This window comes from Semicossyphus pulcher, unplaced genomic scaffold (genome assembly GCF_022749685.1).
Source record: "Semicossyphus pulcher isolate SPU_LCO1_2020_fin unplaced genomic scaffold, fSemPul1.0.p SCAF_16, whole genome shotgun sequence".
In the NCBI taxonomy this organism is placed as follows: Eukaryota; Metazoa; Chordata; class Actinopteri; order Labriformes; family Labridae; genus Semicossyphus; species Semicossyphus pulcher.
The window spans coordinates 9,357,136-9,375,619 of NW_027211670.1; the positions used below are offsets into that span (position 1 = coordinate 9,357,136).

An 18,484-nucleotide genomic window follows, 5' to 3' on the forward strand; every position below is an offset into this window, starting at 1 on the left:
CTGATACCACACACTTCTATTTTAGTCGGTTTCGACCAGCATCTGATGTCAGAATCAGATTGGATCCCTGAATGTGGTATGAATGTCCTACTCACAGCTGGTCCACTGGATTGATTTTAACGGCACAGCTTTTGTGTCATTCTCAGATCATAGGGTTACGGTAAAGTGTGTTATATGCTGATTCTACTGGCCTTATCACCTTTTTTATTTTTGTCACATAGTCCACAGTCATATAGGAGAGGGTGGTGAATATTAAATTACATTGTATCACTTTGTAATTTTCTGCCAGAAATAATAAAAAAAGAAGATACGAAAATGACTGGGCACCATGGGCACCTTAAATAAGCACAAATCAATTGGAAGTAAAACAGTAGGCCGTTACCCATCGTGCATGGTTCATAATGTAATTTAAGCAGCATATTGACACAGTCAAAAGCGTCTATGAGGAAAGAGAAGACGTATAATCCATATATTTCTAAAACAAAGGATATTAAAGTTTATAAGATGTAATGTAGCACAAATGTGCAGGAAATAGCCTAACCCCCAGAGTTGATTTATACTCGGTAGAATATAAATGGTCCTAATGTCATTTTACATTACAATAAGAAGCGCAGCATGTGAATTACGTTAATGGTATATACAATGGAAGCATGGTGTTTAACTGAATGTTTCATCACATTGAAAGAGTTCTGTATCACTGTGCCACAACCTGAAAGCAGCTATTAGAGGGACACCTGTAGATTTGAGTTATTATAGAGGCTTTGTATTGGTTGAAAATAGAGCTAATATACCTGTTATCAACATGAACAAATGCAGTGTGTGCTCAACCTATCTTTGTGTTACATTAGAGAAGGCAAGTGCACAGATTGCATGCAGGGTGAACTTAATGTCGCAAGAAAGCAAACAGACGTAACTCTTTCATGGTTTTGGATGGAAGATGGTGACAAATGTCGGCTGAAGGCCATAACTTTTTGTCATTTTGCAGAGCATCATAATGGCTATTGTAAATAGCTGGACTAGAATAACACTTTGTGGAATTAACTTGGTTTTAACCTGAGATTTCATTATATGTTTCAAAATCAGATTAACGTCCGGACACTGGTGATGTGGCCTCCAGGAATCGTCTTATCATAATCATCTTATTCCTTCTATAATTAGAGGGTAATTGGAGAAAAACAGAAAACAGCTGTTGGTGTTTATCATTTCCCACCTTTATAAACTACTTCTCTACTATAATCTATTTTGATATACTACAGTGTTCTATTTAAGCCACTACTGTTGCTGCCGCCACTGGGATTTCCCACTCCGTGACCTTTGGGACACATGAACAGAATTAAAACACTGGCAGACAGCAGACAAGCTTACTGTGGCATGTCGGGTGGCATGATAGATTTCCAGGTATCAAGTGTACTTTGATTTAATTCAACCAAAGACAACCTTGGGCGAAGTGCCTTTGTGATGGCAACAATTAGTCAAGGCCATTTTGATTTGCCACTTTAGGAAAAGTACACGGGTTCCTAATAACATTAACAATGGCTGCTCTGATGGAGTGTCCCAGAAAGTCATGGAAGTCAGTCAGCGTGAAAAATACGAGGACCCTGAAACTGAAGCGGCTTTTGCTGCTGTGACATGTCAGAATGCCTTCAGTGATATTTTCATGTCTATTTTTTATTTATTTATTTATTGCAAACACACAAGTTAAACAGTTATTTGTCAAATATGTAAACTGAGTACTCAAACTGCCTTTGACCTGATTATGGAAACTTATTACACAAACTGTGTTTCAAAGCAGATCGTAAAAACTTTCTACAATGCTACTATATTTGTATTATCATTAAACAGACATATGTTTTTCTTACTTTATGTTGTTTGTTAGCTTCATTTACTCAGAGAATTCCAGCTCAGCTCACTGGCTCTTTTTCAGTAACATCTTACAGTCTGTTTAGGCATACATGTTTAGATCTTTTGCACAGGAGCTCTCTTAGTGTCGTTTGCTCTACATGGCTGATTCCACTATATTGTAAAGTGCTGTTGTAACATAAGGAGCACATATAAAGAGCCCTGTACCTCAGCCCAGCCAGCACTGTGTATGAAAACACTTTTCAGGGCCTATAGACTAAAACATATCTTGTTTGTGACACATAATGTGCCTTACCTTATTTCATCCAGTATCTGAAGAGATTCCTCTTAAGTTCCCTCAGACCTAATCCTTCTTCCTCTTATGCATCCCCCGCTGCCGTTCCAGCCATCTCTCCCTGCTCCGAGCACTGTCTGTCATGGCAGCCCGTCGCGGATCCTCATCTCCTCATGACACTTTCAATTGTCTCCCCAGAAAGGACACATCAGCTCCATAACATAATTTGCCCTCCTCTCGGCACTTCTGACGTGTTGTTTCTGTCTTTTCCTTTATTTTCTACTATTATTAGACCGGGGAACATAAGAACATAATTGGATTTGCAGGGCAAGCTAATGGCAGATGGGGCAGCAAAGGACCAGTCCGATGTAGGCGGGACTGTTAATCTGATGTTTCAGCGACGAGAGACATTAATTGTTCCACTTTCTATTTTCACTGCACATAGATTAACACACAATTGGTTGGCCGGTCCCCAAGGCTTAATGACTAAGCAGACTTCAGGGATCATGCTCGACACTCATAGGCCAATTGGATAAGTGCAAACTATGTGCCAAGTATGTGCAATTTAAGATTTCTTGCTAGCATGTTCACAGTGAAATACATGCTAACTACTTCATCCTCAGACTCATCAAAAGGAGTGGCCTTCTAACTTTACATTTACATCTATGTCCTTAAAGCTCAAGGGAAAATCAACACAATTAAGACTGTATTTTTATGCTCATTTGCCAACTTTTGTTAGTGTGGAGTTTGCCTATCTAGCTATAGCAGGCTATAGTGTAAGTTTAAACAGGGATAAAACATGTAGTAGCACAATGCAAGTTGAACAAAGAAAAGTAATGTTAAAGTTATGGTAATAATATTTATTATAGTAATGATAATGCTAGCTATAATAATAATTACAACAATAATAGCCACCTACTGCTTATAATAACACTATTAATAATAGTTGTAGCACAACCTATACAGGTCTAGTATAGTCAAAAGAAGTTTAACGTAATAGCCTTCATAAAGCAAGAATTTACTGTGTGATTGTAATTTTAGCAAGGTGCACGTATAATAAACTGTCAACTAAATTTAGGCCTGTATGGGCGGGTTCTATTTTAACAGCAAAAAGAAAAATAATCTATGAGCCTACACGCTATCTAAAATGCTCTCGCTGTTGCAAAATCGTTCGAATAACTTTTGCATAACTGTATCTATGTATACATTATGAACGTATTGTATATAGTTTAAGGTCTTTTTGGAAATACACCAAAAAGTAAGTGTAAAATATCTCTGCTATGTCCCAGTTCCAGTTTCATTTCAAAACGTTGCGAAACCGTCACTTCCGCTTCTCTGGAGTTGCTGCCGGGGACGCGCAGGCGGTCTTGAACGTCCCCCTGGTCCTCATTGTGCAGCCGAGGAAACATCGCAAGGTTTCGACGACGTTGGTATGAAATGGCAGAAACTGCTTGTGTCACGGAAGCACAAAGATTAGGTTACGTTGAAGCTACACATGTATTTTGCGATGATCCTGGCCTGTTAGTGTGAAGGAAACGGGAGTGTATCCGGAGGAAAAAGGGATTAAAGAGCTGTTTTCTCCCTAAAAACCGTCCGGGTTGTGTCTCCAGGAGGCAGCGCGCGGCGACTGCGGGTCGACACTGTTGGAATTAACCGGAGAGGGGTGAGCTCGACATATGGATTTTTTCTTCTAGTGAGACATGTTTGACGTGTTATTGTCAACCGTGGGGGGATGGGAATTGTCAAATTTGGGCCACACACGTTTCTGTAAATAGGTGTTAGTGTAATATACATGGTGAACAACACAGCAGGCAGGACACGTCTGGCCTAACTGGTAAAAGGCACCGAGACAGAGTGGCTACACTGGGAAGCACACTACTGTAACCTCTTCATGTCATGCTACACACACATTAGCACTGCTTACACTGTAAACTGTGAACCGAGTGCTGTTGCAAGGCTTAGAACTAGTTGAAGGTTAAAATGAAACGCGGTTACCTTCAGTTTGTAGCCACCTAAAGACGATAACGTCTACAATGTAAACAGTAATCGGGTATTGACGCCTTTGAATACACCCTGTTTTTAAGCTAACCTCAGTTTGCAAATGTTTATTGCCGTGGTCTAGTCATGCATATTTATTTTAGTTTCACATGTGAGTCAATTCATGCCTTGTAAATCGAGCACAGGTGGGGTTACACTGGTTTTATACTGTAGCAGCATCTCTGCGAATGCAATAGCAACACGAAGCAGATAAAATATCGATATTTGGCTTTGTGCAAGGCTGCAGTTTGTTTATGTCCTTTTCATGTTAATTATGGGACGTGTTAATGGCCTCACTGACCTGCAAATTGAAAGGTGAATGCAAATATTCTTCCTTGGCAATTGCATAATAATGCAGCGTAGTTTAACTTTGATACAGCATTTAAATTTGGTCGTGTATCATCTCTCATGTGGACAATAAATCAGGAATGCTTGTCATGCCAGGGGATCAAATCAGAAGTTTTGTAGTCCATTAAATTGTCAGTGATATTCATGATTTTGTTTGCAACATCCAACATGTTTCTGCAGTCATATTTGGGTGATATAGCTGACGTACTGCAATGCACATAGCGAGAGAGGCTTTCTTAGCAGCGTGCCAAGAGAACAGCAGTGGTCAGCCACAAGCACCAAGAAATCTGATTCCTGCACCAAAAGTGAAAGGTAGCCTGCAGAGATGGAAAAATATCTTCTGGCTTACACATGTCAAGTCTAGATTACATTCTGGTCATATTGCTAACACATTAAATTCTTTATTCCTTCAATTAAATCGATTCTCTGACTTATTGTGTGAAAACTTTATTAATGGTCAGTTTGTACATCCCACAGCTGCATAGCATGTAGGGCTACAAGATAAACCATCATGATATAACATATGCAATAAACACATCACACTGTAAGTTAAAGCTGAAATGCATGCTTCTTTATTAGTTTTTAATGCATACCATATAATCTGCAATGTTGGACACTCCTATGACACATCCCAATTTGTTCTCATCATGCAGGCCTAATACTATCCAAGAACAGACCTGATAGTAGCGTGTGCTGGTTGTCCTGCTTGTACCTGGCAGCCAGAAGTAGCCCTAACACAAATATGACAACAAAATACCACAGCTCAAATAGACATGGTTGAGGAGGTGTGAGATAGAATCGCTGCTCTTTCCTATGTTTTTGCGCACCTTTGGATCGTGTTCAAATTCTCTCTCTTCAACTTGTGATATTTTATTTGTAGTTTTTTCTTTCCTTGTGCAAATATATGTTTTGTTCTTTGACCTTGCATAGCTGTTCAAATATGGTTACTTTGCCAAGCAAAGTTTATCAAGTATCTTTTGTACTTTAACTTTCCGAAGTGTACGGCTGGGTCATAGGCCCAAAAATCGTATCTCAATTTCTATGTCAGTCCAAATTGATAGAGTAGAATACATACAAGACATTACATCTTAAAGATTCCCTTGAGCTTAAACTCACAACTAGACTAAAAAATGTCTAATTATCTATAAAAATACACCCAAACATCTAAAGTCATGTACATTTAAATCTGCACTGATGCCACCCTGGGAAACATTACAGTGAGGGTCAGTCATGTTCATCTGTTATAGCCTCATTTTTCAAGTTCTTGCGTATCTGCACCACGTCTTTTGTTATTTAAAAAAGTCAGCGGCATGTATGAGGTGTTTTCAGTAGGGGGGAAACGCATATTAATAATGATAATTTTCGGTTTCACTGAGTGCCTCACCGTGTGCTCCAGAGAGTTATTTGCTGGTGTTTCAGACTTTAGCTGTATAATGTAGGTGATAATATAAGTAGGGATGCATGATATTGGATTTTCTGCCGATATCCGATATGCCGAATTTTACAACTCATTTAGCCGATTACCGATACCGATATTTTTTTCCCGCACACCTAATTGCAGAGATCATCAACTCTCTTCTGTATTGGAATTAGTGTACGGTATAATGTCGATACTCTTATCACATTTGTTACAACGGTTGGGGTGACGGGTCTTGAGATGGTTAATCAAGTTTGTAGTGTTGAAAGACTTTGCCTTGGCTCCTCCTCGCATCACCGAAGCTGAGCAGTCATTGCAAACAGCAGTTTTGCTTTCTATTTCTGACACTTTGAAAAACTTCCACACCACGGACATTTTGGCTTCTAACTCTCTCATGCTGCAGGTAGACACACGTGACGTCATCACGCTGCGCCGCGCAGGTCTTTTTCGCGCCGGGGAAATTGCGCCGAGGTCGGGCATTTAATCAAGTATGCAGCAGCCCATTATTTTATCGGTTAATTATATCGGCGTGTTCGCCAATTTTTAAGCCAATATCGGCCGATACCGATAACGTGCCGATAATATCGTGCATCCCTTAATATAAGTCTTGGCTTTTGGCTAGATAACAACACTCGCAGTATTTGTATGTTCGGAACTATAACCCAGTTTTTTCGTACAGCTTTGTTTTATTGATGGGATGTAATTAATTATTACGTTATCAAGCAACATAGGCTAACTTATCAAGAGTATTTCTTATTTTCCTAATTTCTTATCAAGGAAATTTTCTTTAATGATGTTTTCATCATATACAACATGATTTAAATGCATGTATGTGAGAGGCCTCTGCTGCTTTAAATATTGTCTAATTGAATTCTCCTTTTACGATCAGCACATAAGCTTAGACCCCAAATCATCCCTTTGGACAATTAGAACAAAATATGGTTCAGCGCCTTTATTAGTGCCAGTGTCTGGCGCAGGATCGGCCCTCATGGCTCGTGTCAGCAGCCAAAACTGCTGAATGTGAGCAGTGCACAGAGAAAATCCAACTCTGCCAAATTGCTGGAATTCTCAATCTAGGCCGAATAGATAATGCCAACCTTGTTGATATTAGCAGGAATCTGGACGGTGAAGACGGTTTGTGCTTGTTGTGAAAAAAAGAGCCGACCTGTGATAGCCAATGAGAGACAGACTGACTCCCTGCAGACAAAGTGTGACGGACAGCTGTGAGGGAGCGAGCGGTGTAAATCTGGACAGGCCTGCCGAGGAGAATGTATTCACCTGAACCTAATCCCTACCTCTTCTGTCTGGTTGTCAGAGACGTTATTTCATCACAGCCGGGGATATCAAATACAAAGCAACAACTTTGTCAGCTGTGGTTTCTGAGAAATCTGTGATGAAGCAGCAACGTTTTATATTTTTTTTAAAGATGATTTTTTGGGCTTTTTGCCTTTAATTGATAGGACAGCTGAAGATAGACAGGACATGTTGGGAGGAGAGAGTGGGGGGCGATAGCACCAAATGATCGGCAGACCGGGAATTGAACCTGCGATCAGTGCGACGAGGAGTGTAGCCTCGGTGTAGGGGGCGCCTGCTCTACCAACTGCGCTAAACCAGCGCCCCAAGCAGCAACATTGATGCCTCAGGTGCATGTATGTTACAGCAGGAGCATTACTGTAGGCTTATCAATAGATCTGAATGACCTTTGACCCCTGACAGTGGAAAGGTGTAAGATAGAGAAAATGTAGTTGTAGCTGCAGTTTCACTCACTTAAAATTATTTCGAGGTGGGGCACACATATGAGTCTCTGCATCCTAACACTTAAATTGTGCGACCAACCTGTCACACACTCTCATATCCCTCAGCCCCGTTTTCACATGCACCTCCATATCATCACGTCTCACAGCAGGCCCCACACATGCCGCTCTGTCTTCAAACAGGAGAGAAAATCATGTCACACCGCATGCTGACGCCTAACGTCAGCTCGCAGTGTTTAAAATACCTACCTGTAACTGGTAGCACATGACATGATTACACTCCCTCTCCCCGGTGTGGCCTATATTTGATGTATTTTTCTGAAAAGCATGGTAGAAGTGGCTTACATGTTATTTGCGGCCCCTTTGAAGCCTGACTCTGCTGGCAAATGAAGTTGACATTTTCGCTAATATGTGGATCAGGCTAAAGCCAGCGCTATGGGAACATCTGGGATGTGATATGTCCAATATGTGAAGTACTGTCTTTACACTGTTTGGCATATTGTACACAGTAACTGGGTTTATAACACATTGTGCCTCTTGAATCCGAAATCATTTCAAATTGCAGAAGTGCTTTTTTTCCACCACAAGGTCTTTGACAACCACACTGGCCTCGCTCCTCTCTCCTTCCTCCACTTTCATGCTCGCTAACCTCACAGTGACCACCAACTTAACATCAATTCATCTGAGAATAGCGGATGGTTAGCTGGAGCTTCATCTGATTAGGGAAATAATGTGAATGCATCGACCATGTATCCAGAGCTCCTACTAATATGCCAAACGTGCATACACATGGTTTGTTAATCGTTGCATTTCAGGCAGTCTTATGCAATGTGGTGACTGTGCATCATCATTATACAGCAATGACGATGACAATACAATTTATCATGCAACCCTTGAATTAAACTTTGCTATCCTAATCTTGTAGAACAACTTTGCAGATATTGCAAGAAGCTATAAACCGTCTTGGCATTGCGAATGTGAAATAGCTCCAAACAGCTGTCACATTTTTCTTCCTCTACGGGTGGGGTCGCTTCCTCCTACTTCTTGAACAAGATGGCCACTTGGTGCACTCCAGACCCATGATGGAGGGCGAACATATAGACATTGGTATATAATGGAATAAGTCAACCAATCATTATGAGGATATTACCTGCTGCATTACCACATCGGCTCACCCTGACTTCTTGTGGGCATTATACCAGGAGGCTTGCAGGAAAAAGTCAGGGTGAAAAGTTTGACCGTTGGCGTTCATACAAACAGACAATGTCGGGACATTTGTTAGGAGTGCAGTGCATGTGTGAAAGGGGCTTTGTTGTGGGCTGTCTAGTTGTCTGCATTACCACACGTGTTAAACCACTGAGTGGCTGTGTAAAAGGGACTTGTGACTGTGCAGGCGACATATGAGATGGCAGGAATGATGTGCAATCTTTATCAGGTGGTTGTGAAACAGCAGCAGGTGATGGGGAACTTTATCTTTAATTTCATCACACTGGTTCAAACTGGCCTCCGAGTGCTGCTTGCCTGACCGAAGATCCACCTCCTGCCTTGTGGTCAGGGCTGAGGTTTATAGGAGGGTTATGGTTACCTTCGTGAACTGGTTGGTTGGAGTTGGAGAAGCATCTCAGAAGACGGCAGGTTAGGGTTGAGGCTAAGGTGAAGGATACAGTCAGACATAATGTCACAGAGCCTGTTTGAACCTGTTTTGTAAGCTTTTTATTGTGCTTTCATTATTTATGTTTAATTGTGTTTCTCTGTCTACAAGTGTTTGCTTAAGTGCCTGACTTTTAGCAGTATATGTCTCGCTGCAAGATGAGTTAAGGCTCTTTTGTAAACCTTGTATTCATGTCTGTACCTTTGTGCTGCTCGGCACAGCCGCCCGTCTGCAGCTGAGGCAGAAAGGAGACAAAGATGAGAGGATAAAACACGAGTGCAGGTGAGGAGGAGGCAGGAGGGGAAGACGAGCAGAGTTCAGTTTGAAGATTTGTTTTGATTTCAGACACTTTTATAATTTGATTTGACTTCCTGTGTGTCTGAAAAAACGTCTGCTCGCCAATTAGTGTATTTCATTGCACAGCGAGCAGCTGATGTTGCTCACTGATCTTTGAAAAGGATTTAAATTGCTTTGGCCTTGGTTCCCAATCTCTTCTTTTCTGAACCCGGCTGAACCTTGAATTTCACCTCGCGGTCTTGTCTGCAGCTTTGCAAATAGAAGAGGAAGCAAAATGGAAGAAAGAGCGATCGTTTGAGGAACATCGAAGCAAAGATTAAGGAGGAAGTAACAGGAATGAGAGCGAGGAGAAGGAAAGGCTCGTAGGCTGATGGATACTGAAGGGAATGGGGGTGGGATAGATGGAGTTGAAGGAATCTAGAGGGCCGCAGAATGTACAGCTATCACGTCAAAGCCGGCCTCCTCAGCACAACGCTCCAAATTCCACTAATGATTCGTCGTCTTAGAGCCGGCATGAAACCAAGCTCCCTCTTTGTCTCTCGCTGCCTGCATCATCGCTCCATCGCCCAGATCTTTGGGTTCTATATCGTACTCATTATAATTGATGAACATCACTTGAGGATTAAAAGCACGACTGGTTTAAGTCACACAAACCACATCATTTTTAGTTTACTTATCAGTGTTTTATGAATCCAAATATCTTAGTTCAGTGTGAATGTTTTGACTGCTGGAAGATAAAGAGACAAACAATAACCTCTCTCCCTTTTTACACACCGCAGGTCTTGAGAGGAGAGCTCCACGTGGATGCCCAGTCACAGCGCAGGTCCAAGGCTTCACCATGAACCGGAACAAGCGTGAGAAGGAGTACTACAGTATAGATGTGGGCGATTCAACTTTTATGGTCTTAAAGCGCTACCAGAACCTCAGACCCATCGGATCAGGAGCACAGGGAATAGTCTGGTGAGTCAAAGGGAAGAAAATACATCTGTATATGTGAGAGAAAGAAGTGGACAAAAAATCGATTCATGTCAGAATCGCAATTCTTAATTTCTACAGTTCTGAATTGTCTTGAAACTTCCAGAAAACGAATCTTATAAACGTAAATTCTTCCCCAGCAGCCAGTTTGTGCACGACAAACCCGCTGCATGCATTGTTTGCCGTGCTCCCTTTCCGGCTTACGTTGTACACCGTTCCAGCAAGGAGTGTGTCGGTCCTGGCTGGTCAGTCACGCCGCTAACGTTAGCTAGCTCTCGGTGTCGGTAATGTGCGGGGGAAGCCCTGACCAACGCCCACAGAATAGCTCTTACCTGTGATGCGTGGACCTCTCGAGCTGCCCAGTCATTCGTGACATTTACCGCTCACGACATCACGGATGTCTGGCAGCTCGAGTCTCGGATATCACAAAGGCGAGTGATGAAAATCGATGTCTCATAGATCTGTCGAGCATTAGTGTGCGATTGTTTTGAAAAACATACAAAATAGGAGTTTTACAGTGTTATTTATGTAAAAATATCATCTTAAGTTTTTGATACATACAGAGGTTTAATTTTATTGTGTATAACTTGTTTTTCTTGTTACAGTTGAGGACAAGTATTAAACAATGTTTTATTTTCGCAAGTTAAGCAAAAATAGTCTTTTGTCTTAGGTTTGCCTCTGTGTGTTTACATCATTGTATCAAATATAAAAACACATTTAACTGTGCTTTAATGTCATATAATAATTTGCCACTGCGGTTTTCTTAGCACACAGCAGACTGGAGGAAATCCTTGAAATAAGCACACCTCAACTTTTATTTTGAAATTCTGACCTCTCTTTGAACCGCAGTAACATTTTCCCAATCACTGCATGATGTGAGCTAAGAACTAAAAATAGTGAATCACTGGTGATTAAACAGGTAATCCCACAGCCTCAAGTGAGGCGGTATCTTCTCAGCTGTGTAGATAAGGTGTCTGGAGTCGCTCACGTTGCTGTTTATACATGTATTAGTCAGAGAGGGTAGAAACTGCAGAATTCAACTTCCCACACAGGAACTGTCAGGTGATCTGATGATAATGATGATATCGGATGTATTGCCATTTTCCTTTACATATCAGTCATTCCAGTGGTTGGTTAAGTGATTGTAGGGCCACTTCATGCAATGTCTTTAATCAGTTTTGGCATTCAAGGCCGCCTTGTGAAGGATTTGAACACAAAGGGACCGTTTATTCTTAATTAAAAGAATAAAGAAGTGATTTAATTTCCTCTTCAACATTCACTCAAAGATTAGTAATGATTGCAAAGTCTAAATCAGTGTGTATTGTTATTAGAGAAGTGAAATACAGAGGTTTTTTTGTTGTAATTCTTATGCTTTTTGAAATATGTTAATGTTAAAGAAGTGTTTTACTTTCATTCTTCACCCCAGCTCAGCGTATGATCACAACTTGGAGAGGAACGTCGCCATCAAGAAGCTGAGCCGGCCCTTTCAGAATCAAACTCACGCCAAACGGGCTTACAGGGAACTGGTGCTCATGAAATGTGTCAACCACAAGAACGTAAGAGCTTTCAGTCTGCTTGTGTTTTTTGTCCTTTTTGGCAAGTTTTTAAAAAAGGGATGGTGTGTTTTTAGCTGTGGCCTCGTATGTAGAGGTGTGTTTACTGTGGTTATCTTCATCTGGCTTTAAACACACAAGTCACTTGGTTACTGTGGAAATCTGCCAAGAGAAAACAGAACACTTTGATGTAAGAGTAAAATGTTCAGGTTACAAATCAACTTGTCCATTGTAATAGTGCTGCATCGCAAATGATTATTAATTGATATGTTGTACTTTAATAATCAAAATAAGTAAGGGATAATGTATAATGTACGTATAATGTATATAATGTATGGATAATGCAGGCTGTTATTGCGGAATGGAACCCCGACAGGATGAGCAGGTCTTGTCTCACCCTGTAACCGATAACAACCTGCTCACTATACATTATCCCTCTAATTACACAACTTTTTACTTGTTAAATGAATTATTTGACACAATGTATTGATATGGAAATTATTCTATAAATTTAAAAATGATTTTTTTTCTATTTTCCATTTAAAAATAGTCCATTACACTCGCAGTGAGAGCTGCGTCCATAGCAACGGTTAACTCTGTAGCCGTCTTAAAATGAGCTAACCAAGCTAATATTACTCACATACACATTGATATGATTACAGTTAGTCCTCCAGATTGTGTGATTAGAGCCGCATCCCTAGCAACGGTCTGTTCTTCCCAACAACGGTCTGTTATCAAGCAATAACAGACCTCAGAATGCTGTAATTAGAACCAAGTGTTTAACACAGCCGTGTAATAATTTGGGCATTTCCATAGAAATACATTTCCGTCTGCGGAGTCAGCGATCCAATAAGCTGCCCACCTTGTTTGATTGACAGTTGATCTTGAATCCTGTGGATGAACGCATTGCTCCTCCCTGCTGCTGCAACATGTTTTATATGTAGCGTTTTAAACAAGGGAACATCCTGTTGTTATTCATTATTAATGCCAAAGCTGCTGCTGTTGGCTGTTTAAGGGACTGCAGGGATGGCAGTGGTGATGATGTCATACATTGCTATGATGTCCTTCCTTTGTGTCCCCTCTGAGTTATAACTGTGCTTTTTTATTTTGGCAGATAATCGGCTTATTAAATGTATTCACACCACAGAAGACACTGGAAGAGTTCCAAGATGTGTAAGTATCACCGAGACAAGTAACATCTGCTTACTGCCTGTTTGTAAAATCAATACAGGATGCAGCATGCAGGGGGCTTAGATGATCTTCTCTGACTTTTAGGGACTCAGTGCAGCATAGCTGGATCTCTGCTATTATCCTGCCTTATCGTAGCACTTAACACAGGTAGATAAAGAGTATAAGTGGCCATTATTCAAAGGCCAGATAAAAGGTAAATTCCTCAACATACAAAATACAAACTGAAATGAATTTAGTTGTTCTGAGGCTTCTGGAATCAGTTCTGTGATGTTTTATCCCTTTTATAATGTCTAAATGTGGGAGGACAATGCCTCTAATAAGATCAGTGTTGGGGTATATTTGGCAGCGTTCATGATGTGTTTGCAAGTCCACAAGACCCTGTGGAATCACAGAGAGGGGAGAACTAAGCTAAGATGCGGGGGGAGTGATGGTTTCTCCAAGTATGACGGGAACAAACATGATTAATGCCATCCTCTAGAAGCTTTCTCTGCGCGTACGAGTGTGTGCGTGAGTGAGCGTGCGCACATGCACACTGTGTCTGCCTGATTGGAGCTAAAAAGGAAACTGGACAAATCGTAGCCAGAGGGTTGCAGAGCAAACACACAGTGAGAGGATGAGGGAGGAAGGCTCCATTTGGCTGGGTGTTTGAGTACCTGAGTGTAGACTTCTCTTACAGAGTACATGACGGTACATTATAGCAATTTCAGCATATATATTTTACTATATCTAGCAGAAAAGCTGCATTTTACAGAGAATTATACCCAGTTTACTACTCATGTTATAAAAGCTCTAGTTCTACGTCTTTTAGGACATGAAGCTGCACACCAAGATGTTTTCTATTTGTACATAAATCTGTCAGAAGGTCCTTCCTCCTTGTAGGAGGATTGTCGGGACTGATGATATAACAGCTGCCAGATAGCATAACATCATCACTGTTTTGAGAAGGGGAACACTTACTGTCACTTCCTAAATGTCACGGAAAACACGTGTTGCGTGGGCGAGAGGCAAGAGATCAAAATATAGTTTAATTATTTTTAAAATGATTAAGATATTGTTGATGGTTTTCACATTTCAGATAGAAAGAAACGAACATATCAACAGTCAAGCGGCATGTTTGTTCAATCAAATTTGTGTTGTCATGTTCTTACGTTTAAAGGCACATTAGTCGTTAGAAAGTTCTACATACGTGTGATGTTTCTCTGTGATAATTTTGACCCTCTGCTGTTTCCATACAGGTATCTAGTGATGGAGCTGATGGATGCTAACCTCTGCCAGGTGATTCAGATGGAGCTGGACCACGAGAGGCTGTCCTACCTGCTCTACCAGATGCTGTGTGGAATCAAACACCTGCACGCTGCTGGCATCATACACAGGGTGAGACGCACTAATATACAGGACACGCCTACAAAACAGTTCACATCTTTTGCTCCACATACATAAGTTAAGGCAACCCTGCTCCTGGAGGGCTACAATTCCTGCATGTTTTAGGTTTCTCCGCACTCTAACACACCACAATGATCTGCTCGTTATCAACCAACTGAAGCGTCTCAGGGGATTGGTAACGAGCGAAACATTCGAATCAGGTGTGTTAGAGTGCGGAGAAACCTAAAACATGCAGGAAGGTAACCCTCCAGGAGCAGGGTTGCCCACCCCTGAGTTAAAGTATTGTCGGCACCCACATGTAAACTTGCACTTTCTTACAGCTGCAAATTGACACGTCATAACTTAGCAGACACAGATTTGTCATCATCAGAAATAGGCAAGTCAGAACTTGGCACCCTAGGAGAACGCCAACAATAAACTCTCTTAACTCAGCCCTCTTGTTTTTGCGATTACAGCCCTAAATATAATATTCAAATGTGAAAAGCCATCGTTTGTCTTGTAATGCATTCCAAGAATTTATCATGGAAGTAATCTGTGATCCCCAGAAATGTTGAGCTCCTGCAATGTGACATTTCCCATGTAACAGCAGATTGCCGAGGCATATCCACCATGCAGCTTTTTGTCATTTGACCGTGTGTAATGGGACTTTGGTGCAGCACTTCTTTAATCAGAAGCTGCAGATTTATCAGCACATCTGCTCTCCTTGGTTTTTGTTGGGCCATGAAAATGTGGTGTGCAACCTTTTAATGGAAGGGTTAAAGTGGTGGAAGTTTTGTAACCAGGCTTCCTTTACCTTCTGCCCTCAGCCTTTACCAAACTAAGCTAACTGGCTACTCGTGGTAGCTTCATATTCTCAGACATGACAGCGTCTCATCAAAACACAGAGAAGATAGTTAACAAGTGAATTTCCCAAAAGAAGAATTTAATTTCATGTTTGTTTAATTACACTTGGGTAACATATGAAGTCACCAGATTACACAGCCAAGCATGTACAGGGTGTTTTGCAGCCGAGTACTGGAGTAGTGGTACGACTCGTGGTTAAACACGCACACTCACCTACACACTCAGGTGCTTGTTCACTTTTAATCAACATACGCGAGATGACACACACACCCTGAAGCAGCGGCAGGAGTATACAAATGATCCCTCTTGTATGCACACACACAGAGTTACTACCACACAAACAATCACGCACACACACACTTAAACTCTCACTGCCGGCGCTCTGTCAATCACCCTCAGTAGAAGACGCAGCAGTAGATTAGAGGAGCTCCTCTTGCTCTGCCAGCCAGAACTAATTGAGCCACAGGCGGAGCTAACCAGCCCGGCTCGCATCAGCGCGACTCGGCACGCAAAGCTTTTAGAAGGTGAACAGATGCAATATGAGTCATGGATCGCCAAAGATTCAGCGCTCCTGTTCTTGTGGGCTTTGTCTCCATGATGAGAGCGCTGTTTTGAAGATGCTCAGGGTTGCTAAGCACTCCCTCGACAGTACGCTCTCCTACCTATCCAGGCAGTCAAGCACGATCAAGTGTGCTTCAGCCCTTAAGTCTGATGATCGCATTGTCAGGAAGCGGTGGTAATGAGTTAATGATACTAGTGATGGCGATAGATGGCATATTTCAAGTCACCATTTTCTTAATGAGCTTTCTAATCTTCTCTGCCTCAGTGAGATCACATCGATGCATGCTAACACTGCTAGCAAATACGTTTATGAGATATTGCCTGAAATATGTCACTGCAGTTTTCTCCTTGTGCTTAATCATCAAAATAGTTAGTCGAATCATAAAGAAAGTTTCATGTTTTCATGCTTGTGTTACAGTGATTTTGTTTACTTACACTCTTCGGCCCGATGGTCTCCATTCTGCCTCTGTTGTTGGATCAAGTGATGTAGATATTTATAGAGAGAAGTTACACCACTGCAACCTGTTCAATAAAAAAAAGTAAAACAAAGTTGTAATCTCGAGAGATTTCAGTTCCGTTCTCTTTGGTGGCACCTTATGGCGATGAACGGTAATTGCAAGAGCACACTAACCAGATATCCAGACATGTGTGACGTCCACGGTTGGCTTCGGTTGTAACTCTTGATTTTCCTCGCTGACGGCCGCTTTCCTTTTTAGTTTGCTTTCATCTGAGCGTTACTTCATCTTTTTCTTTGGATTTTCACTCGTTTTCATCCATCTTTTCTTTGTTTGTTCAGCCATAGTAGATTACTGTTTACACACAAGACTTGCAGAAACCGGAAAAGCATCTGCTTAGCTCCGCCTACCCTCTCTGGCAGACCAACCACTGCTGGCTGATGGAAATGCGTCACTAATTGGGCACCGCTTGTGATTCTTTCCGTGAAAGTCGCTACAGACGCCCAGTCTGTAATACTGCAAATGCAAAGGCTTTCATCAGTGGGCCATAGGCTCAATCACCATTGCGTTACCTCATTCGGCGATGGATAGTGACTTAACCAAAGACTGTATAAAGAATGCACATAGCCACCTTGACGTCACCCGTTGGTTTCTCAACTGCGAAAATTAAGCCGAATTATGGCCGTCGCCATGTTGGTTTACTCCTCAAATTCGGATGAGTGGGTGGTGGTGCAGAAAAGCAAGTGGTTGAAGAACGACGAGCTATCAAAGCTAAACAGTCTGTGTCTGATCCATTAGTTTGTGAATGAGTAAGTTTGACTTTCCCAGGAGGAGATTCTGTTTGTGACTTTGACTGACTGCAGGCTTTTATTTATTAGACTAAAGAAGTAGTGGACTTGCCCGCCCAGTGAGACAGTGGCGAGTGAACGACACATAACGGGAAACTTAAAATAACCGCTCTTCTCATCCCTACGGTCCGCTGTAATCTCTCCAGGGAAAAGCCAACAACTCCTGACTCCTATTTACTGACCGACGATTAAATAAATGTTTGATAAACACTGCACAGGCTAACAAGCAGCTAAAGCGAGCACAGTATACCTGCTACTTAGTGCTAAAAATATATCAATACAATAAAACTAGCATTTAATTCACCGAAAAGCTGGAGCTCAGACTTCTTACAAGGTCAGAAAGTTCCATAAATCCCACAGAGAGAGAGAGACAGATTATTTGTCCAAACTTTGAACTATACAAACAGGTGAAGTTAAGTTCAGTGACTGTGTCTGTCTGTGTCTGCCAGCAGTATCCAACTGTTACTCAAGTGTGCCGGCTTTAGGACTTAATGTAATTTAAATGGGTGTGTTATAAGTAAATTCAATATGACAAAACCGTTCTTTGTACCAGGCTGTAAACACGTTTATTTCTAATGTAAAAACTTTCCCACCTGCTGTAATGTTATTTCTTGATTTCTGTAGCGAGCCTCAAGTGGCCACCCGAGGAACTGCAGTTTTTGCACTTCCGCATTGGCTTCATTTTTTAACACCGGAGGTTGCCGCTTGGACTTTACATTAATTTAAATGAAAATCTTCAAGATCGTTACTTTAAAGCTTTTATATATTATAATATATAATGGGATTTCTCTTCACATTGAACAAACACATGCCCAACCCTAATTTATACCTTTGATGAATTTTAGGTTTCTGGAAATAAGTGTGTTTTTGTGAGTTCCTGAAAATCTTTGGGTGCTTTAATGCCAGTTGGTGTCGCAGTGTGTGCAATTCCTCCAAACTTATAATAACAACAACAAAAGTGATTGTTATGAAATGACGAATTAAGTATCCTGTATGACAACTGGTAATGTTGACACTGAGTTGTTTAAGCATAAAAC

General features: G+C 41.3%; 1 protein-coding gene across 5 annotated transcripts in view; it reads left to right on the top strand.

The window, feature by feature from the left end:
• The first annotated feature begins 3,541 nt into the window (after positions 1 to 3,541).
• mapk8b (mitogen-activated protein kinase 8b) overlaps positions 3,542 to 18,484 on the top strand; it is a 33,223-nt gene continuing 18,280 nt past the window's right edge. For 4 of the 5 annotated variants that reach the window (XM_069664727.1, XM_069664726.1, XM_069664725.1 and 1 more), the window contains exons 1-5: positions 3,542 to 3,797; positions 10,418 to 10,598; positions 12,040 to 12,169; positions 13,281 to 13,339; positions 14,593 to 14,731. In XM_069664727.1, coding sequence (XP_069520828.1) covers positions 10,477 to 10,598; positions 12,040 to 12,169; positions 13,281 to 13,339; positions 14,593 to 14,731 — 450 coding nt within the window. In that variant the 5' untranslated portion in view covers positions 3,542 to 3,797; positions 10,418 to 10,476. Of the gene's footprint in view, positions 3,798 to 9,264; positions 9,344 to 10,417; positions 10,599 to 12,039; positions 12,170 to 13,280; positions 13,340 to 14,592; positions 14,732 to 18,484 lie in introns of those variants that run through there. The other variant, XM_069664724.1, reaches the window with a different exon arrangement.